Consider the following 19,482-nt stretch of genomic DNA (forward strand, 5'->3'; position numbering starts at 1 on the left):
CCCTCCACAGATACTGCCTAACTTGCTGAGTTCCTCTAGAATTTTATGCGTGTTGCTCCAGATTCCAGCATCTACAGAATCTCCTGTGTCTCCTTAATTCCTGATTCAGTTTTGATTACCCAAGTGAAGACTGCAAGATATGCTCATGTGCAGTAAACTTATCAAAATTTCTGTGTTTAAATGTGCTGATGTTACCTTCACAGGATAATGACGAGGAATGCTGACAGATTCCACGATTGTTACAGTTTCTCGATCATGATGACGAAAGATAATTTTTAAGTTGTTCAAGCCAATGGGGAAAAACAGAAATGATTAATATTGATTACAAATTCAGTTTTTTTTTATTTTTGGATTGCAAATCAACTGGACAATGCTTTAAAAAAGCTAAATTCTTTAAAAAATTACAACTATAATGACAACTTTCAATAACTACAATAGTAGGTATTTGGAATTTATGAATAACTTTCATTTCTAATATTTGTTAGCAGAGAAGTCATTTTGGCACATATTTAACAGATATCAGCAATAGAAAGTGATCCAAATGTACCATAACTAATAAATTAAACATTACTCAATGATTAAAATATCACTTTCATAAAATCACTAAAACATATTAACTTTTCACATTTTTTCTGCTATTGCCTGATATTTATCTTCTATACATAACTTGTATTTTAATACATTAATGAATTTATACAGGTTTTAATTGTCTGATACATTTTTATTTTGCATCACTTATTTCCAACAATGATTGGCTAGGTTGTGACCCTGCATAATCAAGGCAAATTACATTTTGATTACAGTAATTAAGTCAATAGCTAATATTAAATGCATTTCTTAATAGATTTTACCTTAAAGTTAGAATTTCTTTCATTAGGTAAATTAGAGCATTCAATGCTAACAATTTACTTAAAATTAAAAATCCACAGATAAATCAGCTAAATTGACTGATTGGGGATATTTTGCAAATAATGTAAATAACTAAATATCAGGTAATATTAAGTTCCCTTGCCAAGAAAAATCCTTGCTGGTAGAAATTTATAAACTTATCCTCAATGGAAAGAAAAGGAATTATGAAATAACTATTTTGACGGTGGACCTTCTCACTGAAGGAAATGGATTAATATTCTGATTGGAAACATTAATAATACCAACAATATATGCTTAAAACATCAATTTTAATTATTAATAAACCTAATTTTTTCAGGGCTATAAAATAAGGGTCTTTTTAAAAGTTTAACAAAAAAGGAATACTTTGCATTAACCAACTGTGCTTGTAATTTGCCACAAAACCTGACTTGAGATAAATCTAAATTTGAGGCACTAAACACACCACTTGCAACCAAATCATCAATTTGAAAGAACGAACACAAAATATAGCATTTAGATGACATTTTCATTATGTTTCTTTGAAACAGTCAAGACTAAGAACAGATCTATTTTACATTTGAGAATAATATGTTTAGTGTTCCATAGATACCACACTGTTTTACAGCAACCAGATTTTGTTTAGTTGTGATTGTTCAACTCCAGTTTTTGTTTGTAATTGAATATAATTTACATGGCTAAAATATACACTCAAATGCAAAAAATAAAAATTTTACAATTCAATAACATCTTACTGTAAATACAGAAAACTGACTTTGTGAACAGTTTATTGAAATAGCTATTGAAACATTAAAATCTGTGCTCTGTTTTCATTCATAACACAGCATTACATAGGAATACTGCTATCTAATGCAATCTGATGAAATCTCACTCACCTGAAACATTAACTCTATTTCTCTCTCTACAGATGCTGCCTGAACCTGCTGGGCATTTCTAGCATTTCCAGTTCTTAATGTCAGATTTCCAGCATCTGCATTTTTTTTTTGCTTTTTCAATTATATAGGATACACTAGCAATAACAAAATGCAAAATATTCAATCTCCCTATTGATGGCATGTTGTATTTCAATGTTGATTGATATGCTCAATCTTATTTTTAAACCAATACCAACTACTTTCAGCTTGATAAGAGAGCTCAACTAACATGATTGCTATTAAGTCTGTTCTACAAATAAGCTGACAGCACAGTTTTAATATCATACATAGTTAAATGCTTTCATATATGCATACATACAATGCCACCATTAAAAAAAATCACCCAATTACCTGTTGATCAATCCACAGTTTAAAAACTTATTTTCACACTATAACTAAATATGTCATTTAAATTTACATTGAATGTATTAAAATGCAAATTTTATATTTAACTGCACCAAGTGATAATATGCTATGTTTTAGCAATACTTCAACTGGTTGCATGATAGATAATACATTCAAGGCAATTAGACACCTTTTTTAAAAAAAAGACAGTAATATCCATTTAAAATGAATTAAGTATGAAAGCCAAGCATGTCACTATATGCAAATTTTGTATTTCAAATCCAAACTACCCTGGATCTATGAGCTCCAGTTTTTGCATCATGATGTAATTTAGATGCAATACTTAATTACTGAGAGTGAAATTTAAGTTGAAAACCTTGGCATTTGCACATTCCTCAAGCAAGTAATAACTATATAAGCAATAAATGTATAAATAGATATCACTTTTAGCAATAGCACTGTTAATCCCTGGACACCCATATGTTTTTTTTAAACATGAACTAAAGCAGAGCTAATTTATTTTTACTTAAATTAGACAGTACAAAGAACATGTCATTTATTTCCTAATTATGACAGTAATAACAGTTATTACCTGTTAGGCTAAACTATTCAGTATTTATACCTGTGACGGTGAGTGTCATAATGAACAGTTTAGCTACTTTTCTGTTGTAAAAACATTTTCATCATTTTTCAAGATGAATTGACACAGATTATTGATTGGAAACTGAGTGGTAATTAGAAGCACTTGTAAACCTTTGATATATTACATTTAGCAACGAAGATGTTTTTTGCTTGACATCTCATTCCAGATCCTCTGCATTTCTTCAGGAGATATCTGGTGTACAGTGATTACTCTACGATACCTACAGAGACTATACGAAACCTTCCAGTGATTGAAACCACTATTCTGAAAGGGATGAATACCAAGCTTTCGTAGGCATAGCCCAACATAGACATCCTCAAGATGCAGCATCCTGGTATGAAGAGATGTCTTGTAAATAGCTTCGGCCACGTCTGTAGAAAATACATACCCTGTGCCTGAACAGAATGGTGGGTAATTGTTGTCTGGGTACAAGTCTCTGGACATGTACCATTTGCTACGAACATCCCGTATAGGCCCTCCGTTGATGACATAACCAGTAAAATACCTTCTCCGGGGCTTTGTGTTTGGCTTGAGGAGTTTATAGATCAAATTGTCCATATTAACAAATATATCACTGTCAGTCTTCATTACATACTTGGCTTTTGAACAGAAGTTGGCTACCCACTTCACACCCATTACAGTTTTCAGTGTTAAGTTGTGATAGGAATCCAGAAAGTCCTCCACTATGATGTCATGAAAAATTTGGCTCTCCTGCTCAACCATCTCATTCAAAACATGGTCTGTATTTTTCCCAAGCAGAAACAAGGTGACCAACTGTATTCCTTTGAAGTTGTTTTCATCTCCCCAAGTCTCCCTTATCGCCTGCCGTGCATCAAACTCTTTGTGCGTTGTGCTTACAAGAATGACTAAGAAAGGGTTAATTTGCTCACATTTGTTTGGCTCATTAATAAGATAATTGAAGTTATGTGGGTTTAGTGACCGAGTTCGAATGTTAGTAAAGCTGAAATTCTTTTTCTCAACTATCATGCGTGAAAATGAACTGTGCCCAACAAAGGAGGATGAGGGACGAGTTGCGCTTAAGTACCATAAAGCACTTGCCCAGCAAACTACTGTTAAAATATACAAGCATGAGACTTTCGAAGCCATTTTAACATTCCTCTCGCATTACGTCACATATAATATGCGACAAAAATCAATGAGTCAGTTTTGGATGCTTATGAAATTATGTACAAGTTCAAGAAAATTCAATCATTTTGTTCAAGCAGGAATCCTTGCTAATTCATTGCATGGTCCTCTGTACATGTCTCATTAGAATAGTTGCACAGAAAGCTGTAGGGAACAAAATAAAATGCCCATTAACACATCAAACTTTACAATGGTTTTTGATTTGTCATTAAAACTCATAACGGCCAGAAACTACATGGCATTGGCATTTAAGATTTTTCCTGAAAGTTGCTGCTAGGCCATTTAAATCATGTGTGAAAATAAACTGTGTCCATCAAAGGAGGATGAGGGATGGGTTGCCATAGTTCACCTGCCCAGCAAACAATTGTTTAAAATACATAAGCAAGAGACTTCAGACAATATCATACCAAGTTTGACAACTGTATTGTGAAAATCAAAGTGTAATATCAATCCTTCCTAGTACCACATGGAAGGTAGAAAGGAATAAAAAATGTTTCCTCCAATGCACACAATCCCTTACCTAGAAATCTACGTACGTTAAATATTAATATTTAATCCTGTCAGATAAATGATTTTAAAAATAAAAAAAACTGCAGATACTGGAAATCTGAACTGAAAACAAAAAGTGCACTCAGCGGGCCAGACAGCATCTATGGAAAGTGAAACAGTTAATTTTTCAGCTCTGAGATCCTGAAAAGTTAACCGGTTCTGTTTCCACAGATGCTACCTGACCTGCTGAGTATTTCCAGCATTTCTTCTTCTTACATATATTTTTCTATTGTTCCCCAAATTATCTTTGATCAGCTAATGTATCGAAGAGGAAGTTTCCAGATTAATTTATCTGGAATGAGCTGACATTTTCCCTGCTTTTGGCCTCTTTCTGGAGATTACATGGCTTTGAGCAACAAATATGCTGCTGTTGGGCATTAGGTTGTGTTAGGCACTTTCCTGTCACTTCTGTGTGTTTGTATATTGTTACTAACACATCAACAAGTACCTTTGCTGTTCAGAAAATACTGTTTCCGTCATATCTTTACAATTAATCTGTATTACTTAATGGTCAAGTGCAAATGGAGGTTCCTACTGGTCAAGGAAGAAATGAGATCCCTGAAATCTTTTAAAACTCACTTCTGACATTGTACTAGAATAATCCACAGGATGTCACACTCAACCACTTTGGAATTCTACTCTAATTAATTTCATTCTGGAGCTATTCCTTGCTTTGACATTATAGCTCCAGCTAGATTTTATATCTTATAAAAATCCAGCAGCATTTTTGCCCAGTAAGCTCCAATTTAAAGTTTCTATGAATGTTGAACAATAGGGGCAGCTGTGGAGTAATTATGTTGCTGGAATTGAAAGATTTTTGGAAAATCTTGAAATCTATATATATAGGGATTAGCAGGAACATGGAATGAAAGAAGAAGATCAGCCATGGTCTTACTGAACAGTGGAGCACTGGCGGCAGAGGTTGTGGGGGCAGATACATTAGGGACATTTAAGAGACTCTTAGATAGACACATGAATGATAGAGAAATGGGAAGCTATGTACGAGGGAAGGGTTAGATAGATATTAGAGCAGGATAAAATGTCGGCACAACATCGTGCGCCAAAGGGCCTGTACTTTGCTGTAATGTTCTATGTTCTAAGGGGCTGTGTATTTTACTCCTGCTTTGGTCTTTCATATTCTTAGTACAATACAGGTGAAAGTAACTGGATAGCCATTAAGTTTATCCAGATTTTTATTCCCATTGAAATATAATGAGAGATGAAAAATTTTATATGATTTCCAAAATCTATCTTAATATGTTTTAAAGCATGGCCTTACCCATTACCCATAAAATGGCAAAGTACCCAGATCTAAACAACACTATAAACAACTTGCATGGTTAAGATGTTGTCATTATATCTGGACATCGCTCAGTGGATCCTAATCAACACAGTTCCTTGAAGAAAAGTTAATGTTGGAGTACCTCCAACAGAGCAGTCAGTTTGCAAATAGCAAATGAGATAAGTGACAAGTTGTTCTGTTTCTGGCAGTCCTGGTTGATGTTAAGTGTTTCACAGGATACCAGAAGAACCCCCATGCCCTTCATCAGATAGTGTCATGACATCTTTTGGGTCTTTCCAAATAGCTACATGGGCCTTTGTTCAATGTTTCACCTCTGAAAATGCAACAGCCCCAAAGTACTCAGTTGAAATAATGATCAAGTGCCTCTAGGATAGTTGACTTCCATTTCAGCCAATGAATACTCATCCATCATCAATACATATCTCATAGTTCATTGTTTATTATTTCATAGCTAGTTGAAGATCCACTTGTCTGCCTTCAGCTCGTCTACTTCATCTAAACCCTTCCGAATGCTGCTAATGAGATTAAGCTGGTGAACTATTCAAATACGTTGCTGCCATGATGAACTTTAGGACTTTCAGGCATAAGAAACCATGGACTGGTTGGAACTATTCTGTTTTACATTCAATGAAATTCCATGTGATTTCTTCCTTATTATCTGAATAGAGTCATCATGAGGATGAATCAGTTATTCAGAAAAGCATTTCTTTCCATTCCATTAATCATCAGCTATTTTGGATCACTGTCAATTTTGAATCCAGAGCTGATACTTTAACTGCCAGGAAGTTCCCGCTGCAGAAGTTGCACCTTTTTAAGTGTGAACTGTGATACTTTTAACAGTGACATTTTAATCTTTTAATAAACTGTTACATGACATCATTTTGCCACCATTCATGCAACTGCACTGTTTTGTTTCCAAATTCATGTTTTCCAATCCCTTCATGCTCTCACCCCTCCTGCAGCCTACAAGTCTCTGAGATGTCTGCGCTCCTCCAGTTTTGGCCAATTTCTCTTCTCTGCACTGAAACTCCTCCACCAAAGGTTTCTCCTTCCTTCTTCAAAATCACTTTTAAAAACTAATTCTTCAGTCTAGCTTTTGATTATCCGCCTTAACATCTGCTCACGTGGCTGGATATCTAATTTTATTCCATAACACACCTGTGAAGCAGCTAGGGAGATTTTACTAAGTAATAAGCACAGTATAAATACAAGTTTTGGGAATCAGTTCATTAAAGTGATTTTGGTGTTCATAATTCCAATCTCCAATTAATGCAATAGCTCAAAGTAAATGGATTTTTTTTGCTTTAAATAACTGTGCTAATGGAACCCAGCCCAACCTTACTATGTTCAAAAACTTTCCTTGCTAACTTACTCAGCATCAATGCTTTATTAAAAAACCTTTAGTTTTTCTTTTGGTATGTTCCCTAAATGATAACTGGTGTGAAGTTTTGAGACCTTAGTGTCTGTCGTCTAATTGATCAAGGGGACACCTGAGAACCACCACATCCATTCTATCAGTCACTGAATAGCAACTAGGATAAGGAATCCTGGTGACTTTCCCACTCTCTATCCCAGAAGTAGTGTAGGCAATGGGGCATTTTGATGGATGTACTGGTGCTCTAGCTATAATCTGGCAGATCAGCAGGAGGGATCAAACCTGAACCTTCCTGATAAATATTGTTTAGTTGATTCTAGATAATCTTCCTGAGCTATCAGGAAGATAGCTGATACTATCTGCTATCCAAAATTTTATCTCTTGCCATCAATCTCCTCCTCAAACTGCATTATATTAGTGCTGCACCAACAAGCATGGCAAGGTGAACAGAAGTCTTAATTTCTGCTGAACAATTTCTCTGGCGTGCAAATTTACTTCTACACTTATGAAATTTCACTTTTTACATTTTTAAGTATTTGAGGTTTGTAAATCTGTTTCTTTTTAAAGTTCTTTTTCTGCGTCGAATTTCTATCCCAATTTCCCCTCTATTTGTGATTGTTCATTGATTTAAATATTATAATATTTATTTCCAGGTTTAGACGTTGCATGTCACATCCTACATTCTGATTGGTTACCTGCTCAGAGACCAGGTCCCCATTCCCCTATAGAGTAGGCTATGTTGTTTTGACTTATAACCACAACCTGCAGTTTAAAAGCCCACAGGAACTCTGTGGACAACCTTAAACATAATGAATGGCAAGCATCAGCCTTTCAAGTTCCAAGTCATGGTGTTTCAGTTTACCCATTTCTTTCAGACTTAAGAAAAACCTTATTACTATTAAATGATATCATTAGCTTACCCAGTCCAAATCTCTTTTAAGACATTAATACTTGTTCCTCTGGGTTTTTACACTGTAGGTTGTGGTTATCATTCAAAACTGCATGGTACACTCTTCAAGACTGCACTGTTAACAGAGCAGATAACCAATTAGAATGGGGGATCTTTAACTCTGACATGCAGTCTAAACCTGGAAATAAACATTACAATATTTAAATTAATGAAAAAAAACATGCAAAAAAAGGTTGGGATACAGGTTTAAGATAGAAAAAAAATTTACACATCTCCAACATTAGTTAAAATTTGAAGAAAGAAACTCTGCATGTGTCAAAGTAGATTTTCACACCAGTGAGATTGTTTGGCAGTAATTAAGCCTTCCATTTCACCCAAGGTGAATTAGGCAGGTGCTAACCTTTGCTGCTCAGTTTACTGGTTAAGTACCACAAATTCATGCCCCTCTTGCTGAGTCTGTTGGAGCTGCACCAGTGTAATAAAGTTCAGGAGGTGAGAACTAAGACTTCAGATTTCATGTATAAAACCCCATCTGACAATCAACCTCATTGTTATGCCAATAACTCAAAAAAAATCCAGAATTACCCAAACTACACTGATGCTAAACGCACCATATAGTCACACCAGCAAGTTATATTTTGCTTTCAGTGACTTCAATGGAATAAATTTCAAACAAGAGTACAATGCGTTGATGCAACTATATAGCAAGTTTAGACCTATGAAATGGGGATGAATTTCTAGGTAAAGAATTTGAAAGTTTGACAGAGACAGCTAAGTATAACCAAGACAGACAGGATAACACTTCCACCTCCTACTATCAAAAGTGAATTGTTTTCAAGCTGAGGAATCACTATCTGCAGGAACAAAATGTCAGCAGTATTCTACAAAATACTATAAGAAATAGCAGGTTGCTATAGAAACCAGCACTTGGCCTCACTTGTGCAGTGAAGCTGACCATGAACAAGGCCAATTGCAAATCTTAAAATCACGGAGCACACAGAAGGCTCCTTGCCCCAAATAAGCTAGAGCAAGTGATTTGAAAGAGCTATCCAATTTGTCCCACTCGTCTGTATTTACCCCACTACAATGAAATTTTCAATTTTAAGTATTTGATCAACTTTGAAAATTAACATTCCATCCTTGTCAATCACTCTTTTTGACAGAATAGTTCTTGATGGTTGGAGAGTCCAACCCAGAGTCACAGTCTCAGGATATGGGGTGTGCCATTTTGAACCAAGATCAGGAGGAATTTCTTCAGCCAGAAGGCAATGAACCTGTGGAATTCTCCATCACAGAAAGCAATGAATGCCACATCATTTATATATTCAAGAGGTAAATATATTCCAAAATGCCAAAGGGGCCAAAGAATATGGGTGGGGGAAAAGAGCCAGGAACAGTTACTCAAGTGGATGACGAGACGTGATTGGTGTTGGTGAAGTAAGCCTAAATGATCTTCTCCTGCTTATGTTTTCTGTGTATTTCAAATTACAACATTTCAGGTTTCCACACATTGGATTGCTTTTTTGCCAATGATTTTAAATCTGTGCCGCATGGCTACTGACCCCAGTGCTACTGGAAACTGATTCTATTTACTCTAATCTAAGCCCTTTAGGACACCTCCATCTAATTTCCTTCTACTCATTTCTGCCCAGTTACTCCATTCTTTGCACATAATTGAACCTTTCAAGCATGGTACCAACAGGTAGAGTTGCTTCCTCTCAGCTCCACCAGTCTGGGTTCAATCCTGACTTCTGGTGCTGTTTGTGAGGAGTTTGCAGGTTCTCCCACCAGATGTGTGGGTTTCTTTCCACATCCCAAAAGACATGCTTGTAGGTTAATTAACTGACTACTGTAAATCACCTCTAGTGAAGGTGAGTGGTAGGAGAATCAGGAGGTAGTTAATGGGCATGTGAAAGGGAATAGGTTACAGGGAAATAAGTGGAGAAGTGGGATTGTTGGCATTGTTTTGATGGGCTGTATGGCCTCATATGTCATCAGAAAATATTTTAGTAAATCTCCTCTGCAACCTCTTTATCTTTGATTTTTTTTCTAAGGCTCCAGGTGGGAACCTATTGTGTATTATAAAGTTAAATACCTTTCCTTTCTGTATCCTTTTCAACATTCCCCTCACCCCATTGTGCTTTTAGGGACAAGAATTCCATCACTGAATACATCATAATTCTGCATAATGTTTGGTGCATTATTGCTTAATCAGATTAGGTTTCTTTTGGTAGAAATCTATTTCAAAAAACGCTAATATTTATTATTTTAATCAGATTGAGAAACATTTTCAAATACACCATGCAACTTTGCAATACGTAACTTTATTCAACAATGTTTGTCTAGTGAACTACATGAGATTTTAATTCTTATACTACTGGATGGAAGAGATACAGTACTTGTAGCTCTCTGCACAAACAGTATATTGGAACCTCATCATTATGGTGCAATACAATTGTACTTCTCATCAGAAATCTGTAGCTTGCAACACACTGACCAGTTCAATGACTGGACAATGTTGCACATACTTTATACAAACATTTTTTAAGGTTTTGGAGTATAGGTAATAGTTCCCATGGGCTTCTCTCCAGGAGTGATCCCCTGCAGCTCAGATCATTGACCTCGAGGAACCACGGCCATCTTCATTTGTGTTTGATTCAGCCAGTGAGAGGATTTCCCCTTGTGTTCTTGTTAATTAGTGTCAAACACTGCCCTGCACAACAATACTTACCTGGACCTTACCTCAAAATTCACCCCTTTATTCCACATTTAGACTAAAGTCTGGAGTGTGGTAAATGGTAGGAAACTAAGTATTAGTGGTCAGATTGTTGATGAGCAAGTACAATTTGATAGCACCGTTGATGAACCCTCCCATCACTTTGATGATTATGTAGGCTGATGATGCAGTCATTGACTAGATTGGATTTGTCCTACCCTTGTGAACAGGATATACCTGGGCAATTCTCTGCTGCTTGGATAGTTTTCAGGCAGCCACAATGAAGAGTTAAGGTATACATCTTCAATACCACCTTGAAGGTGTGGAAGTGCATGGAGCCTCCCTCTCCTATCCATCGCCATTCACAACTGGATGTGGCAAGAATGCAGAGCTTTGATCGGAAACGTTGTTTGGCATGGAAGTTACTTAACTCTTCCAACCACATACTGTTTCTGCTGTTTAGCATACAGACAGTCTAGATTCTAGCAAGTGAGTTACAGGCAGAGGAGGAACAAAGGCATCAAAGAAAGGATGATGCCCACGTTTGCTTTGCTTCCTGAGAGACCCGAGCTACTTCATATATTTCTGTTTGATGTGCTTTTGCTAACTGATTCAGGGTCTCTGCAAAATGGAAGGTATTCAAAGCGCCTCTTGTATGCACTGATGGCACCTGGAATATAGTATTCTTGCAGTTTCTCCATAATTGGGTAGTAGCTTTCCTCATTTACTGTTCCCATGGAAACCTCTGTGATAATCAGCAATAAAACTGTAGTCCTTTCCACAACTTCAGCTAAAAAAAAAATCAACAGGATTAATCAACTTTATCGACTTTATTGTCTGGTAGTGCTTGACCTTTTAAGTCATTCTCTTAATTGCCATTTCTGGGATTATTGTTAAGATAATCGAGTGCTACATGTATTACACTACCAAAAATAGCATTCAAATCATAGGATCTCAGTTTGCATAAAGATTATCAGCTTACCGTTATGTTCAGGCATCTGCTCTGGCCACCCCAGCTAAGGGCCTGGACAGCTTCACTGTCAGTAATGCTGATGGAAGAGAGGGAGTAAATCTATCCCTGTGATTCCTGCTCTGTTACCAGCACACTTCAGTCAGGCGGGAGGCATCAGCATTCACTCCCATGGTTTTTTGTTGCTGCCACTTATGAAAGAAAACAGTTTTAAAATTAGAAAATTAAAAATTCAGTTAAAAATCTCTCCTCTCAACCATAGTTTAAAAGGATTTAGAAACTAGGAACATAATGAACTTTGAAGGCTTCCGACTGCTCGTGGAGACTTGCCTTTTAAAGGCCAGAAACATTGAGGAGTCCAATGATACATCTTCTATTTTTGCAAACGAGTACAAACTGAAAGCATCGTGAGAGAATCGGATGCCTTGCCCAGCCATGAATTTTTTTGTCCATTAATTTTATTTATTTTTTTGTCCATTAATTAATTCATTTATAAAATTATTTAAGACAAGAACATGACAAGAAATAGTTGAAGACAGTTTAAATGCCAATGATCTGATTAATTGATAACTCAAAGCCTACTGTAGGTGGATTATTTGAGGAAGGTGATGCCAGATGTGGGAGTTAGACCCATTAGTTCAACATGGTTATCAGCAGTAGCAATTTGGATCCTATTCAGCTGTGTTTCCTTCTCCACAGAGTTGTGAGCTGCTATCCTCTCAATATTTTCAGGTCCTAAGTCTCCAATATGCCAGACTCTGGACTCTTCACTGTTTAGTGGGTTTCTCCCTTTCTCTCTCTCTGAATTTCCCACACATTCCCAAATCCTTCAGCTTCCTGTTAGTGCTTAACAATACAAAAATAACATGTTCCATTTTCCCTAATTTTCAATGCTCACAGCCTTTACCATGCCTTTACAAAGTGCCTTATAACCTAGGATTCTGCTGCCATTGATCCCCAACTCAAGCTTTTGCTTCATTATTCTTTGAGCCTTTCTTTCTGGTCCCCCTAATTTTAGCACCGGTGCCAAAACAGTTAATTCCTTTCCCATCACTTCCCAGTTCCTGGTCTGTGCTATTAAGTCAATGTTGCTACTAACACAAACAACATACCTCTGTTTTTGCAAAACCTATTATACACTGTGAGCTATGCCATGAGAAATCCCCAATGATTCAAACGGAGATATGCTAGATTGAATTTCTTACCTTAGCTTTTAATTCAGACTTCTCCCAAAAATAATCTGTGTTGTGTATCGTTTCCTTCATTCTGTGAGTAGCTCACCTGAACTTGGAATCCAGATCATAAGCTCAGCCCAGTCCAAGAACGGAATGAGGTTTAGTGGCAGACTTGGATCACTACCCCTGACTGAAGAAACAAAAAAAAGTGTTATCTTAACAGATTCTCTACGTGGAATCAGAATCAGCTTTATTATCACTGACATATGTCATGAAATTTGTTGTTTTGCGGCAGCGGTACAGTGCAAGGCATAAAAATTACTACAAGTTACAAAAATAAATTAGTGCAAAAGAGGAATAACGAGGTAGAGTTCATGGACTGTTCAGAAATCTGACGTCGGAGGGGAAGAAGTTGTTCCTGAAATGCCCATGCCAGGCAGTGATGCAACCAATCAGAATGCTCTCCACTGTACATTTGTAGAAATGTGCAAGAGTCTTTGGTGACATACCAGATCTCCTCAAACTCCTAACGCAAAAAAGACGTATTTCACTGGGTGTTTCCATGTACACGTGACTAATAAATAAATATCTTATGAAGTAGAAGATAGTTTTATATAAAATCTCATGTACAAACTTAGCTGTGCGAGTCATTTTCTGAAACAGCACATAATAATTTAGTGCCTCTGACTTTTGACCAAAGATCTGATAGAAATTAAAAGACAGAGCTAGTAAGAGGGAACATTCAAAAGTAACCTGCAAGTACATTCAGGGGTTTGTGAAGATATCTAGAGATTAGGCATCTAGAAATCTGTCCTGATGAAGGGTCTCGACCTGAAACATTGACTGTTTATTTCCCTCCACAGATGCTGCCTGACCTGCTGAGTTCCTCCAGAATTTTGTGTGTGTTGCTCCAGATTCCAGCATCTACAGAATCTCTTGTGTCTCTAGAAATTAGGCTCAAGTGAAACAGAATACAGTATGTTGCCTCTGAAATTCAATTCAAAACACTGATGGCAGATTACAATGCACTATCATGACTATATAGCACATTTAACGCGTGACCGGAGATGAAATTCCAGGTACAAAAAAAAGTTTTAAAAAGACATATCAAAATAATAATAGAGTATTGAGTACAGAATTCTCAAACTAATATTTGAAATCTAATGAGGGTTAAGAATGCCACAGTACAATATTCTATTTGTTTTGGGGACTGAGCTGAAAGTATCAGCCAATTTATTGTTTGGTTGAACAAAATACCCTACATTAACTTTATACATTTCAACAAAAACATTGCATTGTAAAATAGCATCAAGTTTTTTTTAATCACATCAGAAAAGTATATTCATGAATTTTTACATATTTTGCTGAAATGTTAGACTTTGCTATCATAATCTGCAGGTAATTTTTCGTAGCTTTTCCAGCCATTTGTTTACTACTTCTTCAGGATATACCATTGTCCATTTGAAAGACCTGAAAACAACTTGTAGTACTGCTCTCTAAAAGGGGTTACCGAGAATGCACAGCAACACTACGTGGGTGATTAACTTTGCGGTATATTCTGTCACCCACTGGAAATGTCTTGTATATCACATAGCAAATTGTTCATCAGCAAGAACTTGGTGGGTGAGGATTCCTGGGAAGAGTTTATGCTACTTGTAGCAGCATGGAAAAATTGTAAATGATGAAAATGTTAGAAGTGCAGTATTTCATTTCTTTTTTAAAAAATCATTATTTGATGCCAGGTGTAACTTAAAAATCTGGTACTTATTGTTCAGTCTTGTTTATTAATTCACCATTGGATGCCAAGTGATGCTTAAAAATCTGATATTCATTGTTCAATCCCGAGGTTTTGATGGTGAAATGAATGGCTGATTAGGACTCACCATTTTGATCAGGGATTGATGTCTTTACATCCCTAATCAATAGAGTATGGCAGATTTTCTTCCCCAATAAGCATCCACTAAAAAATACTTGAGAACATACCGGATTTTTATAATAGCCTGCAAGCTCCCACTAACAGTATCAGGTTTCAAAGTGGAACTGATTTCCAATTCTCAAATTAGCAAGGCGGCTATCAGTCCATTGAATGGATTTTTAATCCAGGCTTCTGGATTCCTATGTACATTTTGATCAATGAGATAATTTGTTAACCTTGCAGAACAAGCTGCAATATCTTACTTCTTCAAGAAAGAGCATTATAAAAAATAATCCCAAACACAAGAACATGGATAACCAAGGTTTTAAAAGGAAATATGAAAAGTACTTGATTTGCAAGGAAATGATGAAAGAGTTGGATGGAACAGTTAGCTCTACAATGTTGGCTGGCCAAGAGGCTTGTTTCCATGCCATCGCTATCACGATTGCATTATTCAATAACTTACCAAGGTGCAGTCTCATCAGGCCAGAGATTTGCTTGGCCAAGTATCACTTTTTAAAAGCAAACATGTTTATAGATAGCTTATTTTTATTGTTTCCAGAAGGTGTACATCACTATTAATAAATTAATTTGAAATTGACAGATTTTGGAAAGGCAAACACATTAAGGTACATGGCAACATGTGGGCATATTCTCATATTTCACAGCAACACAGCAGGAAGTGATTCAACCCAGAGTCTAAGACAACTCTCAAAGCAATCTCATTCTCTCACTTATTCCCCCATAAGCTATTCTCTCTCATAGGCCCATCAACTCTCCCCTGATTCTTGTACCACCCACCTACACAAGGGGCAATTTACTGTAGTTAAGTAACCTAACAACCAGCACTTCTTTGGGATTTGAGATGACACCAGAGCACCTGGGAGCTACATATGGGCATCAACTTCTCAGATGATCTATCCTGGGCCCAACATGTTGATGCAATCATGAAGAAGGCACACCAGCAGCTCTACTTTATTAGGAGTTTGAGGAGATTTGGTAATTCATCAAAGACTCTTGCAAATTTCTACAGACATATGGTGGAGAGTATTCTGACTGGTTGCATCACCACCTGGTACGGAGGCTCCAATGCACAGGATCGCAAGAGGCTGCAGAGGATTGTAGACTAGGCCAGCTCTATCAGGGGCACAACCTTCCCAGCCATCGGGGGCATCTTCGAGAGGTGGTGCCTCAAGGCGGCGGGATCCATCATTAAAGACACTCACGTGCCCTCTTCACATTACTACCATCGGGGAGGAGGTACAGGACCCTGAAGACCGACACTCAATGTTTCAGGAATAGCTTCTTCCCCTCTGCCAGATTTCTGAACAGTCCATGAACACTACCTCGTTATTCCTCTTTTGCACTATTTATTTTTGTAACTTCTAGTAATTTATGTCTTGCACTGTACTGCTGCTGCAAAATAACAAATTTCACGACATACGACATAAACCTGATTCTGATATAGTCACAGAGAGAACATACAAACTCCATACAGACTGCACCAGAGGTCAAAATGGAACCAGAGTTGCTGGAGCGGTGATAGAGCTGCCCATATACAATCAGACAATAAATCATTCAGGACCTTACTGAATGGTGGAACAGGATCAAAGAGCTGTCCCCGTGCTTTTAATTTCACGGTTCTATCTGAAGGACTAAGAAACTAGCTTTTGTGGAATTAGTTTTGACGTCAGTCAGTAGAGCGCGAACAGTTTAACAAGACCACCATGACCAACAAGCAGCATCGGAGCGGGCAGCGGAGTGAGAGGGAGCAGAGTGATTGGGCTTTGGCTCAACGGGCTTAGGCATAAAGAGGCGAGGCGGGTGAGTAGCTGGTAAGTAAAGGTAAGGTTTAACTGTTATTGTTTTAAATTTTAAGTAGAATAAAACTAGGTAGGGAAAAAGAATAGTTCAGATGGAGGACATGGCGATGTGCTGTAGCTGCATGATGTGGGAGCTAGTGGACCCCGCTGTGGTGCACAGTGACCACATCTGCAGTAAGTCCATGAGGCTGGAGGAACTTCGGCTCAGAAGTGATGAGCTGGAGTCACAGCCTCAAACACTGCGAAGCATCAGGGAGGGAGAGAGTTATGTAGATGCTGTGCATCAGGAGACAGTCACCCCCTTTAGAGCAGGTACTTCTAGGGTCCAGGAGGCAGATAGAAGGGTAACTGTCAGGGGAGAGAAAAAGAAAAAGGGAACAGGCAGATAGTCCAGAGGACCCCGGAGGCTGTTCCCCCCAGTAACAGGTTTTCCACTTTGGATGCTGTTGAGGGGGATGACCTACAGGGATCAAGCGGCAGTAGCCAGGTCTCTGGCACTTGGACTGGCCCTGCTGCTCAGAAGGGAAGGGAGGAGAAGAGGAGGGCAATAGTTGTAGGGGACTTAATAATCAGGGAAACAGACAGGAGGTTTTGTGGCAGTGAGTATGAATCCTGGTTGGTATGTTGCCTCCCAGGTGCCAGGGTCCGGGATGTCTCTGATTGGGACCACAGCATTCTTGAGCCAGAGGGAAAACAGCCAGAAGTCATGGTACATGCTGGTACCAACGACATAGGTAGGAAGAGGGATGAGGTCCTGAAGAGTGAGTTTAGGGAGCTAGGCAGAAGGCTGAAGAACAAGACCTCAAGGATAGCAATCTCAGGATTGCTGCCAGTGCCACGTGATAGTGAAGGTAAGAATAGGAGGAGATGGCAGATGAATGCGTGGCTGAGGAGTTGGTGCAGGGGGCAAGGTTTTAGATTTTTGGATCATTGGGATCTCTTCTGGGGAAGGTGGGACCTGTACAGAGTGGACGGGTCACACCTGAACCCGAGGGGGACCAAGGTTTGCTAGTGTGGTTCGAAAGGGTTTAAAGTAGTTTGTGAGGGGAATGGGAACAAGAGGCGTAGGTCAGAGGAAGAAGTGCATGGGGAAAAGTCAGATCTAACATATAGAGAGGCTTAGAGGAAGGAGAAGCAGAGTACAGGGTATAAAAGTAGAAAGGTGGATAGGCTAAAGTGAATTTACTTAAATGCAAGAAGCATCAGGAATAAGGGTGATGAACTGACAGCCTGGATAAGTACATGGGACTATGATATTGTGGCTCTTGCAGAGACTTGGCTGTCACCAGGGCAGGAATGGATATTGAATATTCCAGGATTTCAGTGTTTTAAAAGGGACGGGGGGGGGTGCGGGTGGGTGGGTGGGTAGTGGAAGAAGAGGAGGAGGGGTGGCATTACTGGTCAGGGATACTATTACAGCTGCAGAAAGGGTGGATAATGTAGAAGGATCCTCTCTAGAGTTAGTATGGGTGGAAGTTAGGAACAAGATAGGAGCAGTTACTCTACTGCGAGTATTCTATAGGACCCCAGGTAGCAGCAGGGATACTGAGGAGCAGATTTTGGAAAGGTGCAAGGATAACAGGGTTGTTATCATGGGAGACTTCAACTTCCCAAATATTGATTGGCACCTGCTTAGCACTGAAGGGTTAGATGGGGCAGAGTTTGTTAAGTGTGTCCAGGACGGATTCCTGTCACAGTATGTTGACAGGCCGACTTGAGGGAATGCCATATTAGATCTAGTATTAGGTAATGAACCGGGTCAGGTGACAGATCTCTCAGTCAGTAAGCATTTGGGGGACAGTGAGCACCGCTCCCTAATGTTTAGCATTGTCATGGACAAGGATAGGAGCAAAGAGGACAGGAAGATATTTAATTGGGGAAGGGCAAATTACGAGGCTATAATGCGAGAACTTGTGAGAGTAAATTGGGATGACATGTCTGAAGGGAAATGTACTATGGGGATGTGGTCTTTGTTCAGGGATCTCTTGCAGGATGTTAGGGATAAATTTGTCCTGGTGAGGCAGAGAAAGAAGAGCAGGGTGAAGGAACCATGGGCGACAAGAGAGGTGGAACAACTAGTTAGGAGGAAGAAGGCAGCATACATTAGGTGTAGGCAGCAAGGATCAAATAGGACTCATGAGGAATATAGGGTAGCAAGGAAGGAACTTAAGAAGGGGCTGAGGAGAGCGAGAAGGGGACATGAAAAGGCCTTGGCAAGTAGGGTTAAGGAAAATCCCAAGGCTTTTTTCATCGGTAGGACTGATTAGAGACAAAGGTGGGAAGATGTGCCTGGAGGCTGTGGAAGTGGGTGAGGTTCTCAATGAATACTTCCCTTCAGTATTCACCAAGGAGAGGGGCCTTGATGACGCTGAGGACGGTGTTGGTAAGGTTAATGTTCTAGAGCATGTAGATATCAAGAGAGAGGATGTGTTGGAGATGTTAGAAAATATTAGGACAGGTAAGTCCCTGGGGCCTGATGGAATATTCCCCAGGCTGCTCCGCGAGGAGAGGGAGGAGATTGCTGAACTGTTGGCTAGGATCTTTGAGTCCTCGCTGTCCACAGGAATGGTAGCGGAGGATTGGAGGGTGGCAAATGTTGTCCCCTTATTCAAAAAAGGTAGTAGGGATAGTCCAGGGAATTACAGACCAGTGAGCCTTACATCTGTGGTGGGCAAGCAGTTGGAAAGGATTCTTAGAGATAGGATCTACGAGCATTTAGAAAATCATGGACTGATTAGGGACAGCCAGCATGGCTTTGTGAAGGTCAGATCCTGTCTCACAAACCTGATAGGATTTTTTGAGGTGACCAG

At 38.6% G+C, this 19,482-nt stretch overlaps 1 protein-coding gene across 5 annotated transcripts in view; it reads right to left on the reverse strand.

The window, feature by feature from the left end:
* Positions 1–369: 369 nt before the first annotated feature.
* b3galt1b (UDP-Gal:betaGlcNAc beta 1,3-galactosyltransferase, polypeptide 1b) overlaps positions 370–19,482 on the reverse strand; it is a 70,989-nt gene continuing 51,876 nt past the window's right edge. For 3 of the 5 annotated variants that reach the window (XM_052027674.1, XM_052027706.1, XM_052027698.1), the window contains 3 exons: positions 13,041–13,124; positions 11,772–11,950; positions 370–4,080 (listed from right to left, as the gene is read on the reverse strand). In XM_052027674.1, coding sequence (XP_051883634.1) covers positions 2,917–3,897 — 981 coding nt within the window. In that variant the 5' untranslated portion in view covers positions 3,898–4,080; positions 11,772–11,950; positions 13,041–13,124 and the 3' untranslated portion in view covers positions 370–2,916. Of the gene's footprint in view, positions 4,081–8,083; positions 8,189–11,771; positions 11,951–12,964; positions 13,125–19,482 lie in introns of all 5 variants that reach the window. The other 2 variants (XM_052027689.1, XM_052027681.1) reach the window with 2 other exon arrangements.

This window comes from Pristis pectinata, chromosome 1, assembly GCF_009764475.1.
Source record: "Pristis pectinata isolate sPriPec2 chromosome 1, sPriPec2.1.pri, whole genome shotgun sequence".
Taxonomy (NCBI): domain Eukaryota; kingdom Metazoa; phylum Chordata; class Chondrichthyes; order Rhinopristiformes; family Pristidae; genus Pristis; species Pristis pectinata.